This window comes from Lepidochelys kempii, chromosome 1, assembly GCF_965140285.1.
Source record: "Lepidochelys kempii isolate rLepKem1 chromosome 1, rLepKem1.hap1, whole genome shotgun sequence".
NCBI lineage: Eukaryota > Metazoa > Chordata > Testudines > Cheloniidae > Lepidochelys > Lepidochelys kempii.
In genome coordinates this window covers 353,252,029-353,278,914 of record NC_136380.1, presented here as the reverse complement: position 1 = coordinate 353,278,914, position 26,886 = coordinate 353,252,029, and the positions used below count along the sequence as shown (strand labels likewise).

The 26,886-nt window shown below is 44.9% G+C and overlaps 1 protein-coding gene across 9 annotated transcripts in view; it reads left to right on the top strand.

Moving 5' to 3' along the window:
• The window catches only part of SHANK3 (SH3 and multiple ankyrin repeat domains 3), a 769,810-nt gene that overhangs the window by 204,238 nt on the left and 538,686 nt on the right, over positions 1–26,886 (top strand). For all 9 annotated transcript variants that reach the window (XR_013635242.1, XM_073329053.2, XM_073329054.2 and 6 more), the window contains one exon: positions 10,080–10,188. Coding sequence is in view for 8 of the 9 variants with exons in the window: in XM_073329053.2 (XP_073185154.1) it covers positions 10,080–10,188 (109 nt within the window). In the remaining variant the exon portion in view is untranslated. The remainder of the gene's footprint in view (positions 1–10,079; positions 10,189–26,886) is intronic.

Genomic DNA, 26,886 nt, shown 5'->3' with positions numbered 1-26,886 from the left:
AATGAGTGTCTACATTTTCGATCATATTTGGAAGGTGTAGAAATTCCTGAAAATGAAAAGAAGTCAATTTTAAGATATTGCAGCCTTCTTGGAAATTGAAACATTCATTCAGTATATCCAAATATTGATATTGCCTTCCGAATGTTCGTTTGCACACCTGCTATAAACTGTTCAGCGGAACGATCATTTTCGGCATAAAAAAGGTGAAAAACTATTTGAGGGCTAATCTCAATGAAGAAAAAGTAAATACCTTTCTCTCCTGACAATTGAAAAGGATCTAACAACTTCTCTAGATTATACAGAATTAATTAATAAGTTTGCCACTCAAAGGTGTAGGCGTAAACAAATGTAATTACTTACTACTCACATACTTTTATTTCTTTTATTGTATTTACATAAAATAAAAAAAAATATTTGTTATACACCAGACCCCCGCTTCAACGCGGGGTTTTGGATCCATGTGCGGTTCCGCGCTATAAGTGAAATTGCGCTATACAGACGTGCGTTCAAGTGAGGGTCCACTGTACTTGTAATTTTCTTTATAATAAAACTTGTAAATGTTCATTTATTTTAATGATATTTAAATTCATTTTAGTTAAAATGAATTTGTAAAAAAAAGGAAAAAAAGTTCATATGGGGGGTGGGGGCGGCAATTATTTCAGGGCCTAGGGGCGGCAAAATCATTAATTCACCACTGGCCACTGAGAGACATTTTGCCAGTTTCCTAGCTATTTGCTAGACATCAAAGGAATGCTGAAACTCAAGAAAAACTGAATGCACTAGAGCCTTTGGTAGGGGAGCGTTCTCTAGTGGCTACAAGCCCTCTGTCCCTGTTCATCCCCAGGTTCTCCCTATCAGGCTGCTCCTGTCCCACATCCTGCCCCTGTTCACTCCATGCCTGATTCTTCCTCCAGCTGCCCTCAGTTCCTGTCTTCACTCCCTGCCCAGCTCTTTCCCATTTTCCCTGCCACTCCTATCCTCCCTATCCCTAGCTCCTGCCCTGCTCCCCCTCCCTTTTCTCCTGCCTCTCTCCTCCTTTATTCCTACCCCCATCCCCTATATTCTGTCCCCCTCTGCTCCTCCCCTTCCCCTCCTCCAAGCTCCCCTGTTCTCATCTGTCTGCTTTAGAATCAGGCTGCTTCTTTCCTTCTCCCCCCTGCCTGATGCTAGCAGAGGGAGCACAGAGGAAAGACAGACTTCTGCTCTCAATTCTGTGCCCAGTGCTATAGCAGCCCAGAGTGGCCTGGACCAGCAATTGCCTGGAAAGTCCATCTCCGCCCCTCCACCCAAGGTCAGCACTTAGGAGTTGTGAGGGGATGGAGCATGCTCAATGCAGGCAAAATCTTCAGAGAATTTAGCTGCCAAACTAACAAATTTCTACTGAGACTGTGCAAATTGTGATTTTTTCAGAGGCTTATAACTTGGGCACACTTTGGTGAGTTTTCTTGGAGACGGCAAGAGGCACATCCTTGACGCAAAAACCACCCCAAATTTCATGTGTTTGCGCCAAAGCATGGGGCTGGTGGATGTTCTCAGAGAAACGATTGTAAGAGGCTTTTTTAACATGGCTAAAACTATATATTTTCCCCCAACATCATTCTCAGAAACAGCTGGTTTGTTTTAGCTGAAACCCAACCCCCACCACACACACACACCCAATTCAGCTTGAGGCAGGCACCTGTCATGGAAAACTTCACTCCAAATGGGTAAAGGTGGCGAAGATATAAGTAACTGAAAAAAGGGTCTTGTAATGGGGAGTGTTGAGTAACTGTCAATAATCAAATGGTTCTGAACCAGCAAGCTGAGTGACTAAACTGTGCAATCAAGTGTTTTTAAGGTCAGGCTTGACAAAACCCTGCCGGGGATGATTTAAGTGGGGATTGGTCCTGCTTTGAGCAGAGGGTTGGACTAGATGACCTCCTGAGGTCCCTTCCAACCCTGATATTCTATGATTCTAAGTGATCTTCATATTGTAACCCTCATCCCTGTTCTTTGTTACGCTCACTCCTGCATCTTTTTTCAAATTACTATGTAAGTAATGTGACAGGGTCGGGCCAGATGGCTATAGGAGAGTAATAGAAAGCAGATATGTTAGCCCCAGGCTAAGTAGGTCCCTTTTTCCTGAGTAAGGTAACAGGGAAGGTTCCAGAACAATCAGGAACCTTCTGGAGACAATTAAGACAGGCTGATTAGAACACCTGCAGCCAATCAAGAAGCTGCTAGAATCAATTAAGGCAGGCTAATGAGGGCACCTGGGTTTAAAAAGGAGCTCACTTCAGTTTGTCGTGTGCATGTGAGGAGCTGGGAGCAAGAGGCACTAAGAGCTGAGAGCGAGAACGTGGACTGTTGGAGGACTGAGGTGTACAAGCATTATCAGACATCAGGAGGAAGGTCCTGTGGTGAGGATAAGGAAGGTGTTGGGAGGAGGCCATGGGGAAGTAGCCCAGGGAGTTGTAGCTGTCGCACAGCTGTTCCAGGGGGCACTCTAGACAGCTGCATTCCACAGGGCCCTGGGCTGGAACCTGGAGTAGAGGACAGGCCCGGGTTCCCCCCAAATCCTCCCAACTCTTGGTCAGACACAGGAGGAGGAGTCGACCTGGACTGTGAGTTTAGAAAAATGGCCAAGCTGAGGGCTGCCGTGAAGCTCCAAGGCGAGCAAATCCGCCAATAAGCGCAAGACCCACCAAGGTAGAGCAGGAAATTTTGTCACAGTAAATAAATGTCTTCGGCATGATCTAAAGCCCCAGTGCTGTTCCCTTGCCCAGCAGCACTGCAGCTTCTTCCCTCACCAATTCCTTTCCTGCTTTCTAATGGAAATTGTAACTTTCCAATGGTTTCCTACTACTAGTATTTCATGAGCCAGCTCTTCTAACCATGAAGACTCCCAGTCCAATTAGGAAGCAGACCTGGGCTCACAGAGCAGAGAGCCAAGGATCTGAGGGATTTAATTCTTTACTTGCAAAATTAATGCTAGGACAGCAACACTTCTGAGAGTAAATTGGGGTTACATGTAGCTGCATTGAAGAATCACTTGGCAGAGCAGCTCAGAGTGCTGTAGTGCCCGGTGTGTGCAGTCTGTCTCTCCAGTGAAGCAGCAGATGAGTGCTAAGAATGATTTCCCTGTTTTCTGTTGAGTGTCTTATTAATAAAAACACGTGTATTTTTATGTGTGACAACAACAGAATGATTCGCTTTGAATCCTTCCCTGTCCCTCTGCTTCTTGTCTTGGCCCACACAGCCTGCTCTCTCCCCATCTAGGCCAGCAGCAGACCCTGCCCACATTTATATTTAGCAAGCACGGATTCTCCCAGATTACAGCTAGTGACTGCTGATAGAACATGTGTCAGGGACTCGGGGTCTTGAACCCTGGGCCACATAGGTGCTTTGGAGCTAGTACTCCCCAACGTGTTGTCGGAATAGGAGTTGAACTCTGACAGAGGACTCCAGTACTGGGAGCTGATGGCCGGAATGCTGGAGGTCCTGATTGGTTCACAGCTCCTATTTAAACCCAGCACAGGAACAGAATTTTGTCCATGCAACGGGGTTCATCCTGCTTCAGACTCCTTTCCTTGGAATACCTGCTCCTATTGCCTGCTGCTGATCTGCTGGTAACCTGACCCTGCCTGCCTCCTGGTTTGTCCTCTGGCATGTCTCGGGCTCTGATCTCCAGGTATCTGACCCGGCCCAACTCCTGACCAATGTGACAGGATACACCTTAGGAAAAAACAGCTATGTTCACTTCTTGGATCTTTTTTACTTTCCTCAGTAGAAAAGAAACAGGTTACTCAGAAGAGAGAGGTTTCTCAAGATATATGTTGTCCCAGTTAAAACTGGATAATCTTGATCTGTGCTCTGAAGGTTGCCAGCACAGATCTCAAAGTTATTCAGGAAAAAAAGTGGGTGTAATGGTATCATGAACCTCAAAACCCCAGTTCATGCTGCACTTTAAGCTCCGCAGCAGGAGTCTGGTGAAAAGTTCTTGCACTTTTTGTTCCAAACATAGGACACCATGCAATCAGAGAAGAATCCTTCTGCTGCTGAGAATTTGCAGCCTGTGGTGAGGGTCTGAAAGGAGCTAGCGTTTTCCTATATCTTAACAATTCTTACCTTTAACATGTCACTAGTGAGCTGCTCCCTCTCAAATTAGTCTTGAATAGAGACTGGGAGTGGATGAGTCATTACACAAAGTAAAACTATTTTCTCATGTTTATTCCCACCCCCACCCCACTGTTCCTCAGACGTTCTTGTTAACTGTTGGAAATGGCCCACCTTGATTATCACTACAAAAGATTTTCTTCTCCCCTCCCCCCGCCTCCCCCTCCGCTCTCCTGCTGGTAATAGCTCATCTTAAGTGATCACTCTCCTTACAGTGTATATGATAACACCCATTTTTTCATGTTCTCTGTGTATATAAATCTCCTCACTGTATTTTCCACTGAATGCATCCGATGAAGTGAGCTCTAGCTCACGAAAGCTTATGCTCAAATAAATTGGTTAGTCTCTAAGGTGCCACAAGTCCTCCTCTTCTTTTTGCGAATACAGACCAGCACGGCTGCTCCTCTGAAACCTCTGCACCTGGTGGCTGTCTGTGTTGTAGCGAGCGTCGTACGGCATGAATTCTTCTCTGCGAAGTGAGGGAGGGTTTATTATCTGATGAGTCAGTGACCACTGTTACTGTATTAACAAATCAAACTTTAATTAGACCACCAAGATAGTCCGTTTAGGCACCTGCATCCCTTTGTGCTGATATTGTTATGACCCTGCCCTCCCCTTCCCTAAGGCATGTCACCTTCTCTTCACCTCACGTCAGCATTTAGATTGGAAACTCTTTGTGCAGGAACCGTGTGTTGTGTTTTGTTTTTGGAAAAAACCCAGAGTGTGGCCAGAGTGAAAATAAAAACCCATAATATATTAGCACCCAGTACATGGAAGGTACTTTACAGGGGTAGAGTAAGACAAGTCTATGCCTGGAGGCACATGCAGTCTGAATGGACAACGTACAGACAAAATATAGACCCAGGAGTAGAGGAAGAAGCAAACAGGCAATGGGGATGGTACAGTATGCATCACGTTAGCACCATGGTTTACTGAAACACTAAAATTTTTACTTGTTCATAGTGAATTAGAGGCACACTTCTGGGATTATAGAAAGAGGTGGGTTCTGAGGAGGGATTTGAAGGATGACATGGAGATTGTCTGGTAGTTGAGGTGGGGAACAGAATCAGGGAACAAAGGGAGTGAGAGGGATGATGGAATTGTTGGAGTCTAGACTGTGAACAGGAGAATGGATGGAAGTGCACGAATCCAGCACTATCATGCTTGCCTCTCGATCCTGCTGTGCTCAGAGCACAGGATTCTAGATCCAGTACTAGCGTGCTGGGTTCTGGATCCTGCTGCGGTCAGTGGGTGGGAGCGAGACCCTCGTTTTTAGTGTATCAACATTAAGATGAAAGTGAATATTAAACTGTCGTTTGATGAAATTGCATCATGCAGAATCCTGGGGCGAAATCTTTCACCACTGAAATGAATGGGAGTTTTGTCTTCCCATAGGACTTCCGTGCAGCAGGATTTCAGCTCTGGTCTGTAGTGATAGCCTTCTTAGCTGGATGGGGTTGCAGGTTGAAAGAGAGAGGGAGAAGAAAGCAGAGGGAAAGGGTTTGGAAGGGTGTATGGGGGTCCTTTGCCAGACATTAAAGAACATGCATCTGGCATGTTCTCATTAATATTTAAGGTTTCAGAGTAGCAGCCGTGTTAGTCTGTATTCACAAAAAGAAAAGGAGTACTTGTGGCACTTTAGAGACGAACAAATGTATTTGAACATAAGCTTTCGTGAGCTACATCCGATGAAGTGAGCTGTAGCTCACGAAAGCTTATGCGCAAATAAATGTGTTAGTCTCTAAGGTGCCACAAGTCCTCCTTTTCTTTTTATTAATATTTAAGAATCAAGTCTGCCTGTGAGGAGAAACTAGAGCAGACTCAAGCTGTTTGGGACTAGAGAGGAAAGAGACACAGTGAAGAGACACTCTTGTGTTCCCAAAGACTCCAGGAAGAGTACAAAGAGACAGCTGTGTGGAAGATTACTGGCTTCCAATGGGAGGGTTGTTGCCCTGTTTTTGTGTGTGTGCTGCCATCCTGTGGAATGAAGTGTTAAAGAAGAAAGTCTGATTGGAGCCTGGAAATGTGCAAGCTATTGCTAATGCCTGTGGGAGAAGGTAACCCAAAATAACATGTCCTCAATGGGCAGGAGAAGCCCACAGAGCTGCAGCAGCAAGGCGAGACTGAGCGTGGAGAGTATATTTCTAGTGTGATGAGGCAGAAGAATGGCCATTGCAGTCTTAGGTTCCTGAGGAATCATACCATGTGTGTGCACATCCTTTGCCTGGGGCCACATAATTTTTTCTCCCCAATTTCCCACTCTCGTTAACGCCAGTTCAGCCCATGGGTGCAAGCACCAGGAGAAATGCTAGTGTGCGTGCCGTTTTTACTTTGCGTTTAGGACTGCCTGGGGAGGGATTAGCGACACAGTGACAAGAAAACTTGTGATGGCTGGCGTCTTCTCTCTGCTAGTGCTCCTTCTGTGGGGCATTCCCAGTGTGGGCAGCAGTGGGAAACTTTAGAGGCAAATTCGTGTATACAAGAGGTAGATGGTTCTGGTGCAAGGTACTGAAATATTTTGAAATTGGAGGGTGCGGGCCTTGGGTGATCAGAGTTAAATTAGTACAGTTTGGATAAGTTGTGCGTGGGAAGGATATTGTAACAGTGTGGAAATATCCGAAGATGTTTGGTGTCAGAGTAGCAGCCGTGTTAGTCTGTATTCGCAAAAAGACAAGGAGTACTTGTGTACTTTAGAGACTGTGTGTATATAAATCTCCCCACTGTATTTTCCACTGAACGCATCCGATGAAGTGAGCTGGAGCTCACGAAAGCTTATGCTCAAATAAATTGGTTAGTCTCTAAGGTGCCACAAGTCCTCCTTTTCTTTTTGAAGATGTTTGGGAAGGGGCTTGGGAGGGTTTATTTCTCTTTTGCTGTTGGGGTGTGAGGAGATGTTTGGGAAATGGTTCACTGATGTTGGGGAGCCTGTGAGGTTTGAGGGGTGTTCCTCCATTGTTAGGAGGAGGGGAAGTTTGGGGCATACAGGAATTGGTGCCATGTCCTCCTCTCCAGCCCCGCTCACTCTGTCATACTGTGTGTACTCAGGAACATGATATCCTGGTAAGCTTTGCCAGCACCGTCCAGTCCTAATGACCTGGATCCTCTTTGCTTTCTGAGCTGCTTCTCATGTCTTAGTGAGCCAGCCGCTGTGTTCCTCAGCTTAATTTGGTGCTCGTTTCAGCTGCTGCCGTAGGCTGCTTTTTCTTGGCTGAATATCAGAGGATGTCTCAATGTGGGGCTTCTTGTGAAGCAGGGAAGCTGGGGCGGGACCTGGACTCGGAGGGTAAGGTGATAAGGCGTCAGGTTCAGCACTCTCTAATAAACCAGGGATTCCTCTCCTCTGCCCTTGTCTGTGGCCCTGCTCTGTTGCTCTGCCAGCGGCAGTCAGAGTATCAGAATGTGCTGCAACTGAACTTGCACATTGATTTCTTCAAGCTTCAGGTTTTGGTGTCTCGTAAAACGGACTCCTCTACGTGCCTTCCCCGGCCTCTCACTGGGGTCGATTGGGTAAATGGCATTTAAATGTTACCCCAGGTTCGGAGCTGCAGCGCTTGATGTGGTGTCTGTTAGGAAGGTGTCATGGCGTCCCCGGGCGATGCTCTGGAACTGCTCCCTACGAAGCCAGTCAACGCTCTGGGAGAGCCTCCTCTGTGAGCAGACTGTCTCCCGAGCAAACAGCTCACACGGCTTCCACCTTCCTGGGTCTGACCTCGGAGCATTCAGCATCCTCTGCCCCTCCATGCGCTTCCCACAGCAAGTCCACTCAGGTGGGGTCCTGGGGAAGCCAGAGGGTCCTGCCCCCCAACTCCGCAGTCAGATGGGACTCTCAGCCAGCCAGTAAAACAGAAGGTTTATTAGACAACAGGAACATGGTCTAAAACAGAGCTTGCAGGTACAGAGACCAGGACCCCGCAATCAGGTCCATCTTGGGGGGCAGGGAGGCCAGAGGTCCATCTGGCCCTCCCTCCATTTCCCCAGCCAGCTCCAAACTGAAACTCTCCAGCCCCTCATCTGGCCTTTGTCTCTTTCCCGGGCCAGGAGACCGCCTGATCTCTTTGTTCCTCAACACCTTCAGTCGGCACCTTCGTAGGGGAGGGGCCCAGGCCATCAGTTGCCAGGAGACAGGGTGTTGGCCATTCTCTGTGTAGATGCCATCACACTGGCCCTCTTGGGCTCTGCAACAATCACACACCCTTATCCCCCCACCTATATACTTAAGAAATGCATAGGGGAAACTGAGGCACCCACACAGTTTCAGAGAAAGTATAAAGAACATTCCCACTTTGCAACAGAAGGAGAGCAACAACAGATGTATATTATGTTGCCAGGGTCTCATTTTCCTGGACTCTTATTTCTCATGCTGAACTGGGGCTGGTTCTCAGCTGGTTTTAGGAGCTTGCTGTAGGTGCCAGCATAGCTTTAGAAAAATATTTTGATATCCTTTGGCCCTGTCTGGACTGACTAGCTAAATCACTTATGATCCTGGTTTAAACTGAGTTCAAAGCCCCATGCAGATTCACTTCAAACTGGATCACTTTTAAGCTTTATTGCATTGGTGAACGCATCCAGCTGACTTCCCTCCACCATCTTTCCAGCAAGGAGGGTGATGCTGAAGGAGCAAAGGTTCCAGTTTGGGGATGCTGATTGCTGGTGGAGCCATCAGGGCTCTTTTGGTCTTTGGTTGCAGAGTTCTGGAATGGTTTCCTTGATCGCTGTAGACAGGGTTTTTTTCTGAGACTCATACTAGCCAGATCATTATTAATATTATTTCTTTTGTGATAGGCACTTCCTCAAAGACCTTGCACAGTTCCATCTAAGCTGGCTAATGCAGGGTTTGATAACACATGTCTCAGAGGAAGAAATTCCTGTGCACACAAACCTGGGAAGTTGAACTAAAGCCCGCTGGGGAATGAGCATGTTCAAGCTCTGTTGTGCTCATGTAGATCTGCTGTCTGTCTGCTTGGGGCTGTCTCCTCAAATCAGCAACTTCTGTATCCTACGCATTTGTGTGGAATTTGCTTAAATAAATATATTTGCTAAACATTATAATTGAAAAAAACCCACAATCCTAAAAGGAGGACCTATGTGCAGCTGAGAAAAGACAACTCCCTTGAGAACAGGTCTAATTGCAGGCCCCATTTGGGAGGCCCACGGCAAAAAGTGACATCAATAATAAAAGCACAGTTATGAAGTAGAGAGTGAAAGCGACAGCTACTCCAGTTATAAAAACTCACAATAAGAGTTAATGTTCAAGGAACCTGATCTTGTCTAATTTAAGTATGTTAAGTTCAAGAGGCAGATAGATGGATTATACCACTTTAAAATGTTGTCTGGGTACAACATAGTGTAAACAAGAGATACAAATAAAGCCATCTGCCATACGTTTTACATGCATCAGTTTGACTTTGCTGCATAACAGGAAGCTGGCATGTCACCTTAGGTTTCAAGCAGTGTGTGGTCTTGCTGGAGAAGTTGTTGCTAAAAGTCACATAACTGCTGAGACTTCAGTTTATTGTGTGTCTGTGTCACAGTTGTATAGTTGTATATACTGTATATGTTTCTCTTTGTGGTGTATATGAATAGAAGATACCTAGTAGGAGGGTAGAGGTGTGTGTCATGGGGACTTGGGTGGAGGGCAGGGGGAGATAATTATTTGCCCCAGTGGCTCTGGCTTCCATGATACACTTCAGCTGTCTCCAGTCTCTGGGGCAGGAAATGTGTCCCTGGTAGCTCATCTGCAGTACGCCCTCTGGCTGGTTTAAGGTGCTGGGAGTGGATATGTGCCCCAGTGGCTCTGGTGGATGTTGTTTCCAGTATACCTTGGGTCTCCAGGAAGGGTGTGTTTCCCCCAGTGGCTTTTTTTCTTCAGTAACAGGGTGTTAACATTGTGTGTTGTGTATTTTCCTGGGATGTCATGGCTGCAGGCAAATCTGAAGAAGTTCATGGAGTACGTGCAAATGCTAAATGTGGAGAAGGTCTGCAGACTGCTGGAGAAGGGACTGGACCCCAACTTCCATGATCCGGACACTGGAGGTGAGACTAGCTTTCTCAGAGATGGGGGATGGCAGAAGAGGGTTGTGGGCAGCTGGTTGCTTTGGCAATACAGTGGGATTTTGGGGGAGTAGTAGTTTGCTTGAGAGGGTAGCAAATGGCATTAGGGGAAAGGTGGGAGTTGGATTTTGAGTTGCAGGGACCTTTAGCAAAGAGTCCCAATATGGTTTTATTATGTTTCTCTCACGGGGGTTGGAGCCTGGTTTTCTTAAGCTGGAAAGGACTGTCTTTGGGAGATACAGAGGCCTGGAATTGTCAGACTAGATGAAAACATAGGACAGCCAAGGGTTCTCTCGATGATGCAGTCATGGGGATGCAGAAGTATTCTCAGGATAGATTACACAGTTCCTGGCTTCTGAGTCCTTCAGGAATTGCCCATCTATGTGAGAAGCCACATACATCCCCAACAGTGTGTTGAACCCACCACAAAAGCAGTGACTGTTGGGGCTGGGTGCATGCTCCCTGGCAGATCCAGATGTTTGATACTGAAGATGTGAAAGGAGCTGCAGCACTGGTCCCAGCTAGTACTTTTCTCACTGCTTCTGTAGTGAGTATGGAGCTCTCACCCTTTCCCCACCTTTGTGGTGTCCTTTAGTGCATGTCTGGGATAGGTTTAGTTATTGCTCTTATTTCTGTATTAAAATAACAGTGTGAAGTTTGTTACTTTTAGTACAGAGTAGGCTCCATGCCTGCTGCATGGCTTAGGCAGATTTCCAACCAATGAGTGTGTCAAGCTGTTGTGCAGAGAGACAAGAGCGTGAGTACCAATCCCAGGGCTGACTGTGAGGAAACAGGGTACAAACCCCAAGCTGGTTGTGAGTGCTGTATTTCAATTTCACTAACCAATTATCAAGGGTAAACTCCTCAGCCTTAATGTGGAGTCACAGACAGTCCCCTTGGGTACTGTGATCTGTCTCGCCACACAGGTGAGCCTCGCTCGTCAGGTGAGCCTACCTTTGTGAGAAATGTCCCTTACACCAAGCATCACAGCAAAATTCCGGTTACTCCCAGTGCCAAAGGACCAGTCACTTACCCCAGGTCAGTTGCACCTTAGATCTCACACCAAAAACAATGCATGTAGCCAATCCTGTAATAAACTGTGTGCAGATTTATTAAATAGGAAAAGGAAACTGGAGAATTATTTACAGGGTTAAAGGAGGTAAACATAGATGTAAAAATTAGTTACAGTCTTAAATTTCAAAAAGTAATAGAAGCTTCTATAATAACCGAGCTCTATGGGGTTGATGCAAGTGCAGGGCTCAGAACAGGTGGAGGTCTGATTGGGATGCCTCAGAACTGAGTGTCCTAGTTCTTGTACAAAGACAGCCTACTTCCTCATTACAGTCATACTTTAAATCTGGGTCCTGAGCTGATTCAATTACTTGGTGGTATATGACATTAGACCATTGTTCACATTCATAGAATCATAGAATATCAGGGTTGGAAGGGACCCCAGAAGGTCATCTAGTCCAACCCCCTGCTCAAAGCAGGACCAATTCCCAGTTAAATCATCCCAGCCAGGGCTTTGTCAAGCCTGACCTTAAAAACCTCTAAGGAAGGAGATTCTACCACCTCCCTAGGTAACGCATTCCAGTGTTTCACCACCCTCTTAGTGAAAAAGTTTTTCCTAATATCCAACCTAAACCTCCCCCACTGCAACTTGAGACCATTACTCCTCGTTCTGTCATCTGCTACCATTGAGAACAGTCTAGAGCCATCCTCTTTGGAACCCCCTTTCAGGTAGTTGAAAGCAGCTATCAAATCCCCCCTCATTCTTCTCTTCTGCAGGCTAAACAATCCCAGCTCCCTCAGCCTCTCCTCATAACTCATGTGTTCCAGTCCCCTAATCATTTTTGTTGCCCTTCGCTGGACTTTCTCCAATTTATCCACATCCTTCTTGTAGTGTGGGGCCCAAAACTGGACACAGTACTCCAGATGAGGCCTCACCAATGTCGAATAGAGGGGAACGATCACATCCCTCGATCTGCTCGCTATGCCCCTACTTATACATCCCAAAATGCCATTGGCCTTCTTGGCAACAAGGGCACACTGCTGACTCATATCCAGCTTCTCGTCCACTGTCACCCCTAGGTCCTTTTCCGCAGAACTGCTGCCTAGCCATTCGGTCCCTAGTCTGTAGCGGTGCATTGGATTCTTCCATCCTAAGTGCAGGACCCTGCACTTATCCTTATTAAACCTCATCAGATTTCTTTTGGCCCAATCCTCCAATTTGTCTAGGTCCATTCATTGAGTTTAAGGCCAGAAAGGATCATTACATCAGCTAGTCCGACCTTCTGTATGTCAGAGGCCATTACATTTCATCCAGTTACCCCCTATTGAGCTCAATACCTTGTGTTCGACTAAAGAATATGTTTAAGAAACGCATCCCATTTTAATCTGAAGACATCAAGAGATGGAGAATCCACCACTTCCCTTGGGAGTTTGTTCCAGCAGTTTGTGCCTAACTTCTAACTTGAATTTGTCTGGCTTCAGCTTCCATCCATTGGCTCTTGTTCTGCCTTTTCCTGCTCGATTAAAGAGCTCTTCACCCCATGAAGGCTCTTAGACACTGTAATCAAGTCACCTCGGTCTTCTTTTTGACAAGCTAATAAGATTTCCTTAAGTCTCTCACTGTAGGGCATTTTCTCAGCCCATGGATATTTTTTGTGGCTCTTTTCTGAACCCTTTCCAATTTCTCAACATCCTTTTAAAAGTGTGGGCACGGTATTCCATTATTGGTCTCACAGGTGCCATAGAAAGAGGTAAAAATCATGTCCTTACTCCTACCCACTACTCCTGTTTATTTATCCACAGATTACATTAGCCCTTTGGCCATGGCACCACACTGGGAGTTCATAATCTACCATGATCCCCAGTTCTTTTCCAGAATCACTGCTTCCCAAGGTAGATTCCCCCCATTTTGTAGCATGGCCTGTATTCTTTGTTCCTAGATGAATGACTTTACATTTGGACATATTGAAACATATATTGTTTGCTTGTGCCCAGTTTACCAAGCAATCCAGATCACTTTATAACACTGACCTGTCCTCTTCATTATTTACGACTCCCCCAATCTGTGTGTCATCTGCAAACCTTAGTAGTGATGACTTTATGATTTCTTCCAGGTTATTGATAAAAATTTTGTTGTATATAGACAAGAACCGATCCCTGTGGGATGCCCCTTGAAACACACCTGCTTGTAAATGATTCCCTATTAACAATTACATTTTGAGACCTATCAGTCAGCCAGTTTTTAATCAATTTAGTATGTGCCATGTTGAATTTGTATTTTAGTTTCTTAATCAAAATGTTGTGTAATACCAAGTCAAATGCCTTACAGAAGTCTAAGTATATTACATCAACGCTATTAGCTTTATTAAAAAAATCAAGTTAGTTTGACAAGATCCATTTTTCATAAACCTATCGAGATTAGCATAAATTATTTTACCTTGCTTTAATTTTTTATTAATCGAGTCCTGTATTAGCTGTTCAATTATTTTCCCCCAGGATTGACATCAGGTGACAGGCTTATGATTACCTCAGTCATCCGATTAATTCTTTTATTAAGTATTGGTACAACATTAAATGTTTTTCCTTAGTGCTCTGGAATTTCCCCAGTGTTCACAACTTATTGAAAATCAACATTAACAATCCAGAGGGTTCATTGGCCAGCTCTTTTAAAACTCTTGGATGCAAGTTATCTGGATCTCCTTATTTAGAAAATATGTAGCTTCAGTAGCTGCTGTTTAACATCCTCATAAGTTGCTGCTGGAATGGAAAGTATTTTATCGTTTATACGTCATGAATACATCAACTCGCTTTTTCCCAGATATAGAGCAGAAATGTTTATGGAACACTTCTGCCTTTTCTGCATTATCATTGACAAATCTGCCATTTCCATCTAGTAAAGTACCAGGACCATTGCTAGGACTCCTTTTTATTTTCCTTAACTCTGCTGGCCATTTATTTCTCCTTGTGTCCTTTGGATTCCTTTACCAGTTTTCTACATTTCCTATCTTCTGATTTATATTAATCACGATCAAGTTACCCTTTTCTCAATTTGTTTTATATATATATATATATATATATTTAAATAATTTTTAATTCTCGTCTTAGTCAGATTATTTTTTAACCCACGTAGCCTTCTTCCTCAGTTGTAGGATAGTGGATTTTGGGGGATCTAATGAAATGTTCTTTAAACAGTTCCAAATTGTCACTCATGTTTTTCTTTTTAAACTCTTTCTTTCAACTGATTTGGCTCATAATTGTTTTCAGTTTTGTGCAACTGGTCCTTCTTCTGTGGGGTTCTTCTACCTCCTCCTCTTCTTCTTTGAGCACTGTTCTATCATTGTTCATCCGTTTGGGAGTCCTCTCAGGATAGCAGGGCTCAGGTTTGAGGACTGTTGAAAGTGATCTCACTTCTGTCTGGGATGCCTTGAATCCAGGCAGTTCCAGGTATGGAATCTTCTGAGGACAAAGGTCTTGCTACAGTCATTGAATCATAGAACAAAAAGGACCTTGAGAGGTCAACTAGTCCAGTCCCTGCACTGAGACAGGACTAAGTATTATCCAGACCATCCCTGAGAGGTGTTTGTCTAACCTGCTCTAAAAAACCTTCAGTGATGGAGATTCCACGACCTCTCTAGGCAATTTATCCCAGTGCTTAACCTCCCTGATGTTTAGGAACTTTTTCCTAATGTCCAACCTAAACTGCCCTTGCTGCTATTTAAGCCCATTGCTTGTCCTGTCCTCAGTGATTAAGGAGAACAATTTTTCTCCCGCCTCCTTGTAATAACCTTTTATGTACTTGAAAACTGTTATCATGTCCCCTCAGTCAGAGACAGTCCCCTTGGTAGTCTGATCTATTTTGCCACCCCTGTGAGCATACCTTTAGGAGAGATGTCCCTTATACCAAGAATCACAGCAAAGGTTACTCCCAGTCCCAAAAGACAAGTTATTTACCCCAGGTCAATTGCATCTTAGATCTCACACCAAAGACCATGCTTGTAGCCAATCCTATAATAATTTATATACAGATTTATTAAATATGGAAAGGAAACCAGAGAACTGTTTACAAGTTTAAGGCAGGTAAACATAGATACACAAATGAGTTACTATTGTAAGTTTCAAAAGGTATTAGAAACTTCTATAACCAGCAAGCTCTATATATCCTTTAGGGCAAACCCAGGCTAAGCAGCTGGGGATGTCTTGCTTATGCCTGGAAAAACCTTGCCTCACAGAGTCCAAGCTGCAAAGAGATACCTAGTTCCATTTGTTTGAGGTTTATATCCCTTTTCTGCCATGTGCTCTGAGCTTCAAACTCAGCCGATGGGAAGAATCATAGAATATCAGGGTTGGAAGGGACCTCAGGAAGTCATCTAGTCCAACCCCCTGCTCAAAGCAGGACCGATCCCCAATTAAATCATCCCAGCCAGGGCTTTGTCAAGCCGGACCTTAAAAACTTCTAAGGAAGGAGATTCCACCACCTCCCTACGTAACACATTCCAGTGTTTCACCACCCTCCTAGTGAAAAAGATTTTCCTAATATCTAACCTAAATCTCCCCACTGCAGCTTGAGACCATTACTCCTTGTCCTGTCATCTGCTATCACTGAAAATAGTCTAGCTCCATCCTCGGTGGAACCCCCTTTCAGGTTGTTAAAAGCAGCTATCAAATCCCCCCTCAATCTTTTCTTCCGTAGACTAAACATCCCCAGTTCCCTCAGCCTCTCCTCATAAGTCATGTGTTCCAGTCCCCTAATCATTTTTGTTGCTCTCCGCTGGACTCTTCCCAATTTTTCCACATCCTTCTTGTAGTGTGGGGCCCAAAACTAGACACTGTACTCCAGAGGAGGCCTCACCAATGCTGAATAGAGGGGAATGATCACGTCCCTCGATTTGCTGGCAATGCTCCTACTTATACATCCCAAAATGCCATTGGCCTTCTTGGCAACAAGGGCACACTGTTGACTGAAATCCAGCTTCTCGTCCACTGTAACCCCTGGGTCCTTTTCTGCAGAACTGCTGCCGAGCCATTTGGTCCCTAGTCTGTAGCGGTGCATGGGATTCTTCTGTCTTAAGTGCAGGACTCTGCACTTGTCCTTGTTGAACCTCATCAGATTTCTTTTGGCCCAGTTGTCTAATTTGTCTAGGGCCCTCTGTATCCTATCCCTACCCTCCAGCGTATCTACCTCTCCTCCCAGTTTAGTGTCATCTGCAAACTTGCTGAGAGTGCAATCCACACCATCCTCCAGATCATTTATGAAGATATTGAACAAAACCAGCCCGAGGACCAACCCTTGGGGCATTCCACTTGATACCGGCTGCCAACTAGACATGGAGCCATTGATCACTACCCATTGAGCCCGACAATCTAGCCAGCTTTCTATCCACCTTATAGTCCATTCATCCAGCCCATACTTCTTTAACTTGCTGGCAAGAATACTGTGGGAGACAGTGTCAAAAGCTTTGCTAAAGTCAAGGAACAACACGTCCACTGCTTTCCCTTCATCCACAGAACCAGTTATATCGTCACAGAAGGCAATTAGATTAGTCAGGCATGACTTTCCCTTGGTGAATCCATGCTGACTGTTCCTGATCACTTTCCTGTCATGTAAGTGCTTCAGGATTGATTCTTTGAGGACCTGCTCCATGATTTTTCCAGGGTCTGAGGTGAGGCTGACCAGTCTGTAGTTCCCAGGATCCTCCTCCTTCCCTTTTTTAAAGATGGGCACTACATTAGCCTTTTTCCAGGCTAATCCACTTGCATGGCTTATCTTCTTGGGTGGGGGAGCAGAACAACAAACCCCTTTTTGTGCTCTTTAATGCCCACCACAGTCCCACTACTGTCAATGAACCTTTCCCACTGGGGAGGACATTGCACCTTCTGTAGAAGATCATCCCATCACCCTAATTAACATCTCTCTCCTGTCTGAAGGTTTACACATCACAGAGGCTCACAATGCACCCTCTAAGATGTTACTTTGCAGTGTGGGATACAGATGTTACAAGTGAGAGCAATGCTGGCAGCAACTCACAAGTGTTCAAGAAGGTGTAAGCGCATTCTTAGAATTCTAATACCTATTTTAACAATGCCAACATGCAGGTGAGCCAGCCTGGTTCCAGCTGTGTATTTGTCAGTTTAGACACAGGGACATTGACATGAGCTAGCATCTAGTCTTCCAGCATCACAGTCCTGACCTGGAAGAGTTTACAATATAAATGGTTACATGAGAGACTAGGTAACATATAAAATGTGCCAGGAAGGGGAGGGGAATGAAGAGAGACATCAATTGCAGAGATATGATTTCAGTGGTAAATTTAGGCAGAACTACATCTTGGCCGTTCAGGCTGTAGGGTTGTAACGTTGCTGTGACATTTGGGCTCAGGCTGGAGCCGAGCTCTGGGATCCCATGAAGGGGGAGGGTCCTAGAGCCCAGGGTCCACTCTGAACCCAAATGTCTACACTGCAATTTTTAGCCCTGCAGCCTGAGCCCCTCAAGGCCGAGTCAGCTGACCCAGGCCAGCTGCATCCATTCTGTAGGTCTTTTATTCCAGTGTCGATGTATCCCAATAGTCTCATGCCTGAGTGCACCCAAACTTGCACCAGTTTTACTGAAAGTGTGATGTTAAATCAGTATAGTGAAACCAATGCACTTTGTGTGCAGACAATCTTACATCAGGCAAGCTAAAGCCGTGTAAGCCAGGTTTAAACTAACACAAGAGTGTCTGCACTTGGAGTTGCATCCATTTAACATCACACCTTTAGAGCTTGTCTATGCAGTAAAGTTGCACTGGTATAACTTGCCAACATCATTAAACCTGTACAAGATACTGTGTAGATACTCTTATTTCAGAATAAGAATGGCTGATCTCAGTTCTGGTCAAATAGAGTCACTCATATCAGAATAAGAGTGTCCACACAGTCTTTGGTACCAGTTCAACTATATCTGTTTCAGAGTCAATTCAAGTTATTCTTGGACAACTTTCTCATGTAGACAACTCGTGTGTACAGACAAGTCCCAGTGAGAAGGCAAGATCAGGACAGACACCTAGATCTAGACCTCTTGATAAACATGTCAAAAAAGGACAGGTGAGGAAGGAAGACACACTTATTGGTAGGGCCCTACCAAATTCACAGCCATGAAAAGCATGTCATGGATCATGAAATCTGTTCTCCCCCTGTGAAATCTGGTCTTTTGTGTGCTTTTACCTTATTCTATACAGATTTCACAGGGGAGACCAGTGTTTCTCAAAGTGGGGGTCCTGACCCAAAAAGGAATTGCAGGGGGGTCACAAGGTTATTGGGGGGGGGGTCATGCTGTCTTCAGAGCTGGGTGGCTGGAGAGTGGCTGTTGACTGCTGGCCCTGGTCTGCAGGCAGCAGTGCAGAAGGAAGGGTGGCAATACCACACCATGCCGTCTTTACTTCTGCGCTGCTGCTGGCAGCAGATCTGCCTTCAAACTTGGGCTTCTGGCCAGCAGCTGCCGCTCTCCAGCTGCCCAGCTCTGACGGCAACGCCGCCACCAGCAGTAGCGCAGAAGTAAGGGTAGCCGTACCGCAACCCCCCCACAATAACCTTGCGACCCTCCCCCACAGCTCCTTTTTGGTTCAGGATGCCTATAATTCCAACACCGTGAAATTTCAGATTTAAATAGCTGAAATCATGAAATTTATGATTTTTAAAATCCTATGACTGAAATTGACCAAAATGGACTGTGAATTTGGTAGGGCCTTACTTATCGGTGATGTTGCAGTCCAGCATTGCTGCAGCACACAGTGGATAATTACAAGAGGTGGGTCAACACTGATATTTAGTTTATATAATCCAATTGAAAAAAACAACTTTGCATAATGCACAACTATTTTAACTGAGTAACTATATAACCTTGTTGTGTAACTCATGTCCTTTCTTCCTATCGCTGATGTCATAGCTGAAAGTAGATTGTAAGCCCTGTGGGCATTTTCATCTGTACTTGCGGGTGCTATAAAATAATACTACCAGGCAATGTTGGTGAGAGAGAATTATTTCCCTCAGGATGTTCTGTTCTCCTTTCTATTCCCCATTCTTATACTCCTTCTTCATAATGTATGAGTGCTTTCCAGTCGTGCATTAAGTAATGTGACTGATGTTTGTAATGTGTGGTTCTTTTTTCGTCATCCCCTCCCCAAGAGGAAACTAGTGTGTGCAGTTTAGTGTTTTGTGGTGATAGGCTTTAAAATAGAAATATTATTATATGTCCATGCTGCTCTGTGTTTATCTTAGAGAAGGCAGGTCAAAGAAGTGTGCTTTGGAGTGGAAGGAGGTGAGGTTTGGAATAGTCCTTAGTTTATTCCATAATCTGGAACCAGATCCCAAGAAAATTCTATCTCCTGCGCAAACCAGATTCGTAACAAGACTGAACAGATCCATTGTTCCTGAGGAGTAGAGTTCTCAACCACAGTCCTCATTTTGGAGTGTTAATCGATCTTTAGGTCTCCTGGGCAAAGACCATTGAGCACCTTGAGGATAAAGACTGAGACCAGGAACTTGATTAGATATTCTGTGTCAGAGTCGAGAAAGGAAGAAAAGTGTGACATGCTCATGGTAGCCTGGATTGCTGAGGAGATACACTGGTGTGTTTTGTACTTGTTGGAATTTCTTAAGAGCTGATGGTTTATGCCCAAGTAGATTGCATTGTTGTAGTTCACATGGGAAGTGATAAAGGGTGCATAACTGAGGCCATGTCATCCATCTGCCAGGATGGGACGGAGGCCCTAGCCAACCAAAGATGGTAGGAAGCGTCACTTGTGGATGCTACTGTGTGAGAGCTCTGTGTCAGCAAGGAATCCAGGAGCCTCCTAAACTATGGAATGAATTGAACAATTGCTGGCATGAACATGTAACCAAAGGAGACTGTATAGTGACTGCAAACTTCCCAAGATTCCTTCCTTTGTTGACAGCATCACCTCTGCCTTTGTGCTCAGCTTCAACCAGCTGTTCTTCATCCAGGAGTTGACCTTGGCTAAGCATTGTGCTATCTCAATGCAGGTCTACAACAGAAACATTTACTGATATAATGTCAGTTAGGGATGTGATTTTTTGTTTTAAACAATATTTTTATACCAGCAAAATCATAGAATCATAGAATATCAGGGTTGGAAGGGACCCCAGAAGGTCATCTAGTCCAACCCCCTGCTCGAAGCAGGACCAATTCCCAGTTAAATCATCCCAGCCAGGGCTTTGTCAAGCCTGACCTTAAAAACCTCTAAGGAAGGAGATTCTACCACCTCCCTAGGTAACGCATTCCAGTGTTTCACCACCCTCTTAGTGAAAAAGTTTTTCCTAATATCCAATCTAAACCTCCCCCACTGCAACTTGAGACCATTACTCCTCGTTCTGTCATCTGCTACCATTGAGAACAGTCTAGAGCCATCCTCTTTGGAACCCCCTTTCAGGTAGTTGAAAGCAGCTATCAAATCCCCCCTCATTCTTCTCTTCTGCAGGCTAAACAATCCCAGCTCCCTCAGCCTCTCCTCATAACTCATGTGTTCCAGTCCCCTAATCATTTTTGTTGCCCTCTGCTGGACTCTTTCCAATTTTTCCACCTCCTTCTTGTAGTGTGGGGCCCCAAACTGGACACAGTACTCCAGATGAGGCCTCACCAATGTCGAATAGAGGGGAACGATCACGTCCCTCGATCTGCTCGCTATGCCCCTACTTATACATCCCAGAATGCCATTGGCCTTCTTGGCAACAAGGGCACACTGCTGACTCATATCCAGCTTCTTGTCCACTGTAACCCCTAGGTCCTTTTCTGCAGAACTGCTGCCTAGCCATTCGGTCCCTAGTCTGTAGCTGTGCATTGGGTTCTTCCGTCCTAAGTGCAGGACCCTGCACTTATCCTTATTGAACCTCATCAGATTTCTTTTGGCCCAATCCTCCAATTTGTCTAGGTCCTTCTGTATCCTATCCCTCCCCTCCAGCGTATCTACCACTCCTCCCAGTTTAGTATATCCCGAGTATAGATCCAGTTATCCAGCAAAAAAGTGCTTTTGCTAGTAGCTAGCTTATTTAGTTTAGGAAATTGGTATAAGCCAGTGTCTCTCAATCTTTCCTGACAACTGTACCCCTTTCAGGAGTCTGATTTGTCTTGCATACCCCCAAGTTTCACCTCACTTAAAAACTACTTGCTTACACAATCAGCTGTAAAAATACAAATGTGTCACAGCACACTATTACTGAAAAATTGCTTACTTTCTCATTTTTATCAATTGGAATATAAATATTGTACTTCATTTCAGTGTATCGTATATAGAGCAGTATAAACAAGTCATTGTCTGTATGAAATTTTAGTTTGTACTGACTTTGCTTGTGCTTTTTGTATAGCCTACTGCAAAACTAGACAAATATCTAGATGAGTTTATGTACTCCTTGGAAGACCTCTGTGTACCCCCAGGGATATGCGTATCCCTGATTGAGAACAACTGGTATAAGCTATCTGCAAGCAAAAGCAAATTTTTTGCCCATTAGAACAGCGTTTCTCAAACTGCGGGGACGGGGCAGGGTATTCTCAAATACCATACCATGCCACCCTTACTTCTCCGATTCTGCTGGTGGGCGGTGCTGCTTTCAGAGCTGGGCACCCGTCTCCGCTCTGCCTTCATAGCTAGGTATTCCATAACAACAAGACCATATTGATTTTGTCACTTCCCTAAGCAACAGCCTTGTTGTCATGGAATGTGGTCTACCACTTTTGTAGTGTATTGTTGAAGTCGGCCAGCCCTCGCTCTAACAGCGGGGGGGAGGAATAGGTAGCAAAAATAAAAAATGTACAGTATTGTAATTTCTGAAATAAGCAAATTCATTTTGTTAAAACAATGGATCGTTTTGCTGTACCTGGCACAAAAAGGGGAGCTGAAGCCAACATAGATGGTGGAAAACAGGAGTCATAACTGTGATAAAACAACCCCAACCCCCCGCCCCCAAAATACTGCAGTTCTTATTTGGCATTTGGATTTATTTACATTGGCTCAGAAGACAATTCAAGTCCCCAGTGTGTTTCATGCAGTGAAGTTTTGGTTAATAACAGCCTAAAACCAAATAAACTCCAGCGACATTTACAAACAAAACACCCTACATATGTGGAGATGTCTGTGGAATTTTTTGAAAGAAAACTTCATGAACTTGAGCAACAAAAACTGTTATACATAGATGAGAAACTATGATAGCCAAAACTCTGGAGGTGTCTTATGCTGTTTCACTTTTAATCTCTAGGGCAAAAAAGCCTCAGAACATTGCTGAATCTCTCATTCTTCCTGCAGCTAAACAAATGTGTGAGATTATTGATTGGCAAAGATGCTGCTGCTCAGCTGAGCTCTATTTCATTATCAGACGGCACAGTGAGTCGTATTAAGGATAAGTCCGATGACATACAAGAGCAAGTGGTGGAAAGGATTAAAAAGAGCAAGTTGTTTACATATTGATGAATCCACCAATGTTTCGGGGCAGCACCGTTACTGATCTACGTTTGGGAAACACAGTAAAAGAAGATTTTTTTTTCTGCAAAGCACTGCCAACATATACTGGAGGAGAGGAAATATTTAAGTTCCTTCACACCTTTATAACGGGGGAACACATTAACTGGAACAGCTGTGTAGGGATATGCACTGATGCTGCGAAAGCTATGTCTGGTACTAAGAGTGGGTTTGTTGGCAGAAAAAAGAAAATCCAATGAAGTGAGCTGTAGCTCACGAAAGCTTATGCTCAAATAAATTGGTTAGTCTCTAAGGTGCCACAAGTCCTCCTTTTCTTTTTGTGGATACAGACTAACACGGCTGCTACTCTGAAACCAGACTTAAAGAAGTGGCCCCAGAAGCCCAATGGACACACTGCATGATCCACAGGGAGCCTCTGGCTGGCAGGAACATGGATCCTTACGTTAAATCAATTTCGAGTCAAGCTGTAGCAATCGTTAATTTTATTAAAGCAAAGCTGCTGAATTCCTGACTTTTTAATGGTCTCTGTGCACAAATGGGATTGGAGAATCAGCACTTTTTACTACACACACACAGATGCACTGGCTGTTGCGGGGAAGAGTTCTAACCTGTCTGTTTAAATTCAGAGATTAGGTGCATTTGCTTCTGATTGAAGTGGATTCTACCCTGAAGAAGCATTTAAGTGACATCAGATGGTTGGCAGCACTCTCATATCTAGCAAATATTTTGGAGTGTTTAAATTCATTGAATGAGTCACTACAAAGAAGAGAAACAAACATTCTCAAACTCAACGACAAAATTAGTGCCTTTACTAAAAACGAGATCTTTGGCAATCACAAGTCAGCAACAAAAATTTACAGATGTTTTCAACACTGAATGATCTCCTGGAAATCTCATCCAGTGATGTCACTGTTGGAGAGATAAAAGAACACGTAGCTGAACACCTGTCTACACTGAACAGGTAGTTGCTGCTTGTCACTAGGTGCTGCATATTTGAGGTAACAAAGCATCCCCATGGATCCGTACCTTGATGACTAGTTTCCAAAAGCACCATTTCCCTAAGGGATCCAGCTAGTCCTTCAGACAGAATTTGCCTTTTTTCCCATCTGTAGGGCCAAGTCTGAACCTGGAGAAAGCCTTGTATTTGCTCCAAGTCAGAGGGTAGAATTCATAAGAGCTGTCCTGGATTCTGTCACATGGCAAGGCTTGTCCCCAGCTTCCAAACACACACTGCCTTGCCCAGTCTCCTTTAAATAGGTTTGTTTTTCAAACATAAACAAACCAAACACAAATTGCTGCTTAGCTCCCCCTTCTCAGCTAGCTCCCTTCTCCTTCTATAGCACTGGTCCCAGGGCTGCCTTGCTGAGCCTCACCAGAGGAGTTAGCTCTACTCTGTTTCTGTTCTCTTCAGAAACAGCCTGTCCTAATGACTCCCTCCTTCCTGCCCCTGACAGGACTTTATAGCTCCAGGTGTAGCCATGTCTCCTTTAATTGATCAGTTCTCGCTCCAGGATTGAGCCGTGCTGCTTCTCTTTCTCAGCCTCCACCTGAACCCAGGCTAACTCTTGTTCCAAACCTACAAACTGCTTAATAATCTTCCCTCCTCCAACTCTTGTTGATTCCTCTTTAGCTGATCCCGCAAGCCTTGCGGATGGTCGGGAGCTCTCTCGGCCCTCTTTGCCTTTGGCTCTGTCAATGTATCATGAAGAGGCAATAGTCTCTCTGGAGTCAGGACTGACTACTTTACCCAGGGGTGCATCTTCACTGCAGAGTTAAGTCCCGTTATCTACATTAGAGTTAACCTAGCCTGGGTGACCGCAGCCGTACTGTGAAATGACTCTCCAGCTGCTGGGTCCAGATCAGGGCTGCATTCACACAGGTGAGGCACTAAGACCTCTGGGGCATATCCCAGGGTTCTTCGAGTTGCATCAAGCTGAGCCACTCTACAAATTCTGTCCCAGTGAATTGTGGGAGAACTCGTCTGTCACTGCTGAGTGCACACGAGGAATTCTAGGAAGGATTAGCAGTACACAAGTGGTGTCCACTTGGCAGGGTGGTCATGCTAGCAGCTGATGAGTTGTGCTATGCAAGCTTCGGCCTCTGCCTCCTGGCAGGTCAGCCAACTCGAGGGAAATGCACCTCATCACTCAAGGCAAGCAGGTCTCTGTGTGAAAGGGAACAGAGTCAGGGGCAATGCTATAAAGACAAGCTGTGGTAGGGGCTAGTTATAAGGCTGATTTTTGACACCCTTCCACCATATAACTGTTTTTAAATGTCCAGTTAGTCCCACTGACAACCAGAACAGGTTCTGAAAAACAGGAGTAAATGGAATAACTTTTCTTTATATTAAAAGCCTTTAAAAGAGCTTATTTTAAAATTTATTGCAAAATGTCTAGTTTATTTGTGTCCCTCCGTCTGCTTGATGAAATCCCATTACATCACAACTTGAAATCAATACTAGATTTTTAGACTGGCTTGTGCAGCAGGTAGTTTTCAAGAGTAATATTAATCATGTTTAAGATACTGCCATTAATCAAAAATTAGATCCAAGTCTCTGTTGTAGGCTGGGATGGAGAAAAATGAACCAGTGGTGAATGTATTGTACTGTGGCCAGCAGGGTGCAGGGAGAGAACGAGTGAAGGCAGTTTTATTCATACCGAAATTATAAAGGCTGCTGGACAGTATTAGCCAGTGCTAGTCAGGGTCTCTTGCACAACATGGGGGCAAGTAGCAGCTTCTTCCAGGGCAGAGGTAAATGTGGCAAAGAGTGAAGAAGCTGTGGTAGTAGGTAGGTGCCCTGCTGCACATCTAAGCTCTGTCACAGGAGAGTGTGGAAATCTGCAAGGTAGTCCCCTCCTCCAGTAAGTTCTCTGCTACTGCTGGTCAGCTGTGCCCCACACTCCTTGCCAGCCACAGCACATTCCCTCTTTTCCCCTACCACTGCCTAAAGTCTGCAGAAGCCTGACATGGAGCACTCAGGAGAGAAATTCATATTGGTTCATTAACCACTGGTATAATTTACATAGGGATGTGGTGGACTCTGTTACTTGAAGTCTTTAAATCCAGGTTGGATGTCTTTCTAAAAGCTACGCTTTAGCTCAGACAGAAGTTATGGGCTTGATGAAGGAACCACTTGGTGAAATTCTGTGGTCTATGTTCTGCAGAATTAGATAGAATAGAACAGGGGTTCTCAAAATTCATTGCACCACGATCCCCTTCTGACAACAAAAATTACTACATGACCCTTAGAGGGGGGACCGAAGGCTGATCTCGCTTGAGCCCTGCTGTCCCAGGGGGAGAGGGGGTGCAAAGACGAAGCCTGACCCCCGCTGCCCCGGGCAGGGGAGCCGGACCTGAAGTCCAAGTCCTGCCACCCAGGGCTGAAGACCTTGGGCTTTGGTCCCAGGTGGTGGGGCTAGGGCGTCAGCTTCAGCCCTGGGCAGTGGGGCTCAGGCTTCAGCTTTGGCCCCAGCCCCAGCAAGCCTAACGCCAGCCCTGGCGACCCCATTAAAATGGGGTCCCGACCCACTTTGGGGTCCCGACCCACAGTTTGAGAACCACTGGACTAGATGATCCAAATGGTCCCTTAATCTTTTAATCTAGTTACTTGGAACCTTTGGCTGACAAATCAGTGACATCTTATTGAACTCACTTCAATGTGTCGGGTGAATTATGAACAATTCATTTGCACTCAACCAAAAGTGTATGCGGCATTGTTTGTCATAAGTGACATGGCGCTGTGTAGTGGTTTCAGCTACAGCTACAAAGATACCGGTGTCATGTGTTGCTTGTAGGCTGTGCATGTCAGGGACAGATTCTTCCTATGACAATGGCAAAAGCTACGGGAGCGTTATAGGAAGTTTCTTGTCTCTCTTTAGTAAGGTTGCAACCAGGCTCCCAAGTCAAGGCTGATTTATCATCTTGAATTAATTTAGGGAAGTCCTCTGCCAGGACCCCTCTGGCCTTATGATTTATGAGTCTATGCTTGTAACTTGAAAAACAGCTTCATATTTGCTAAATGCTAACGTTAACTCTCAAGGGGAAGTGGATTTTTCCCTTCTGATAATATGAATGAAATTGAACATATTCATTTCAGTAGGAGAGATTATAACATAGTTTCTTTCTGCTGCATTTAGAAGTGTCTCTGATACTTCATTGAAAGCTGAGTAAAGCCAGTCCTTGAGAATCCCTTGGTAAATAATTT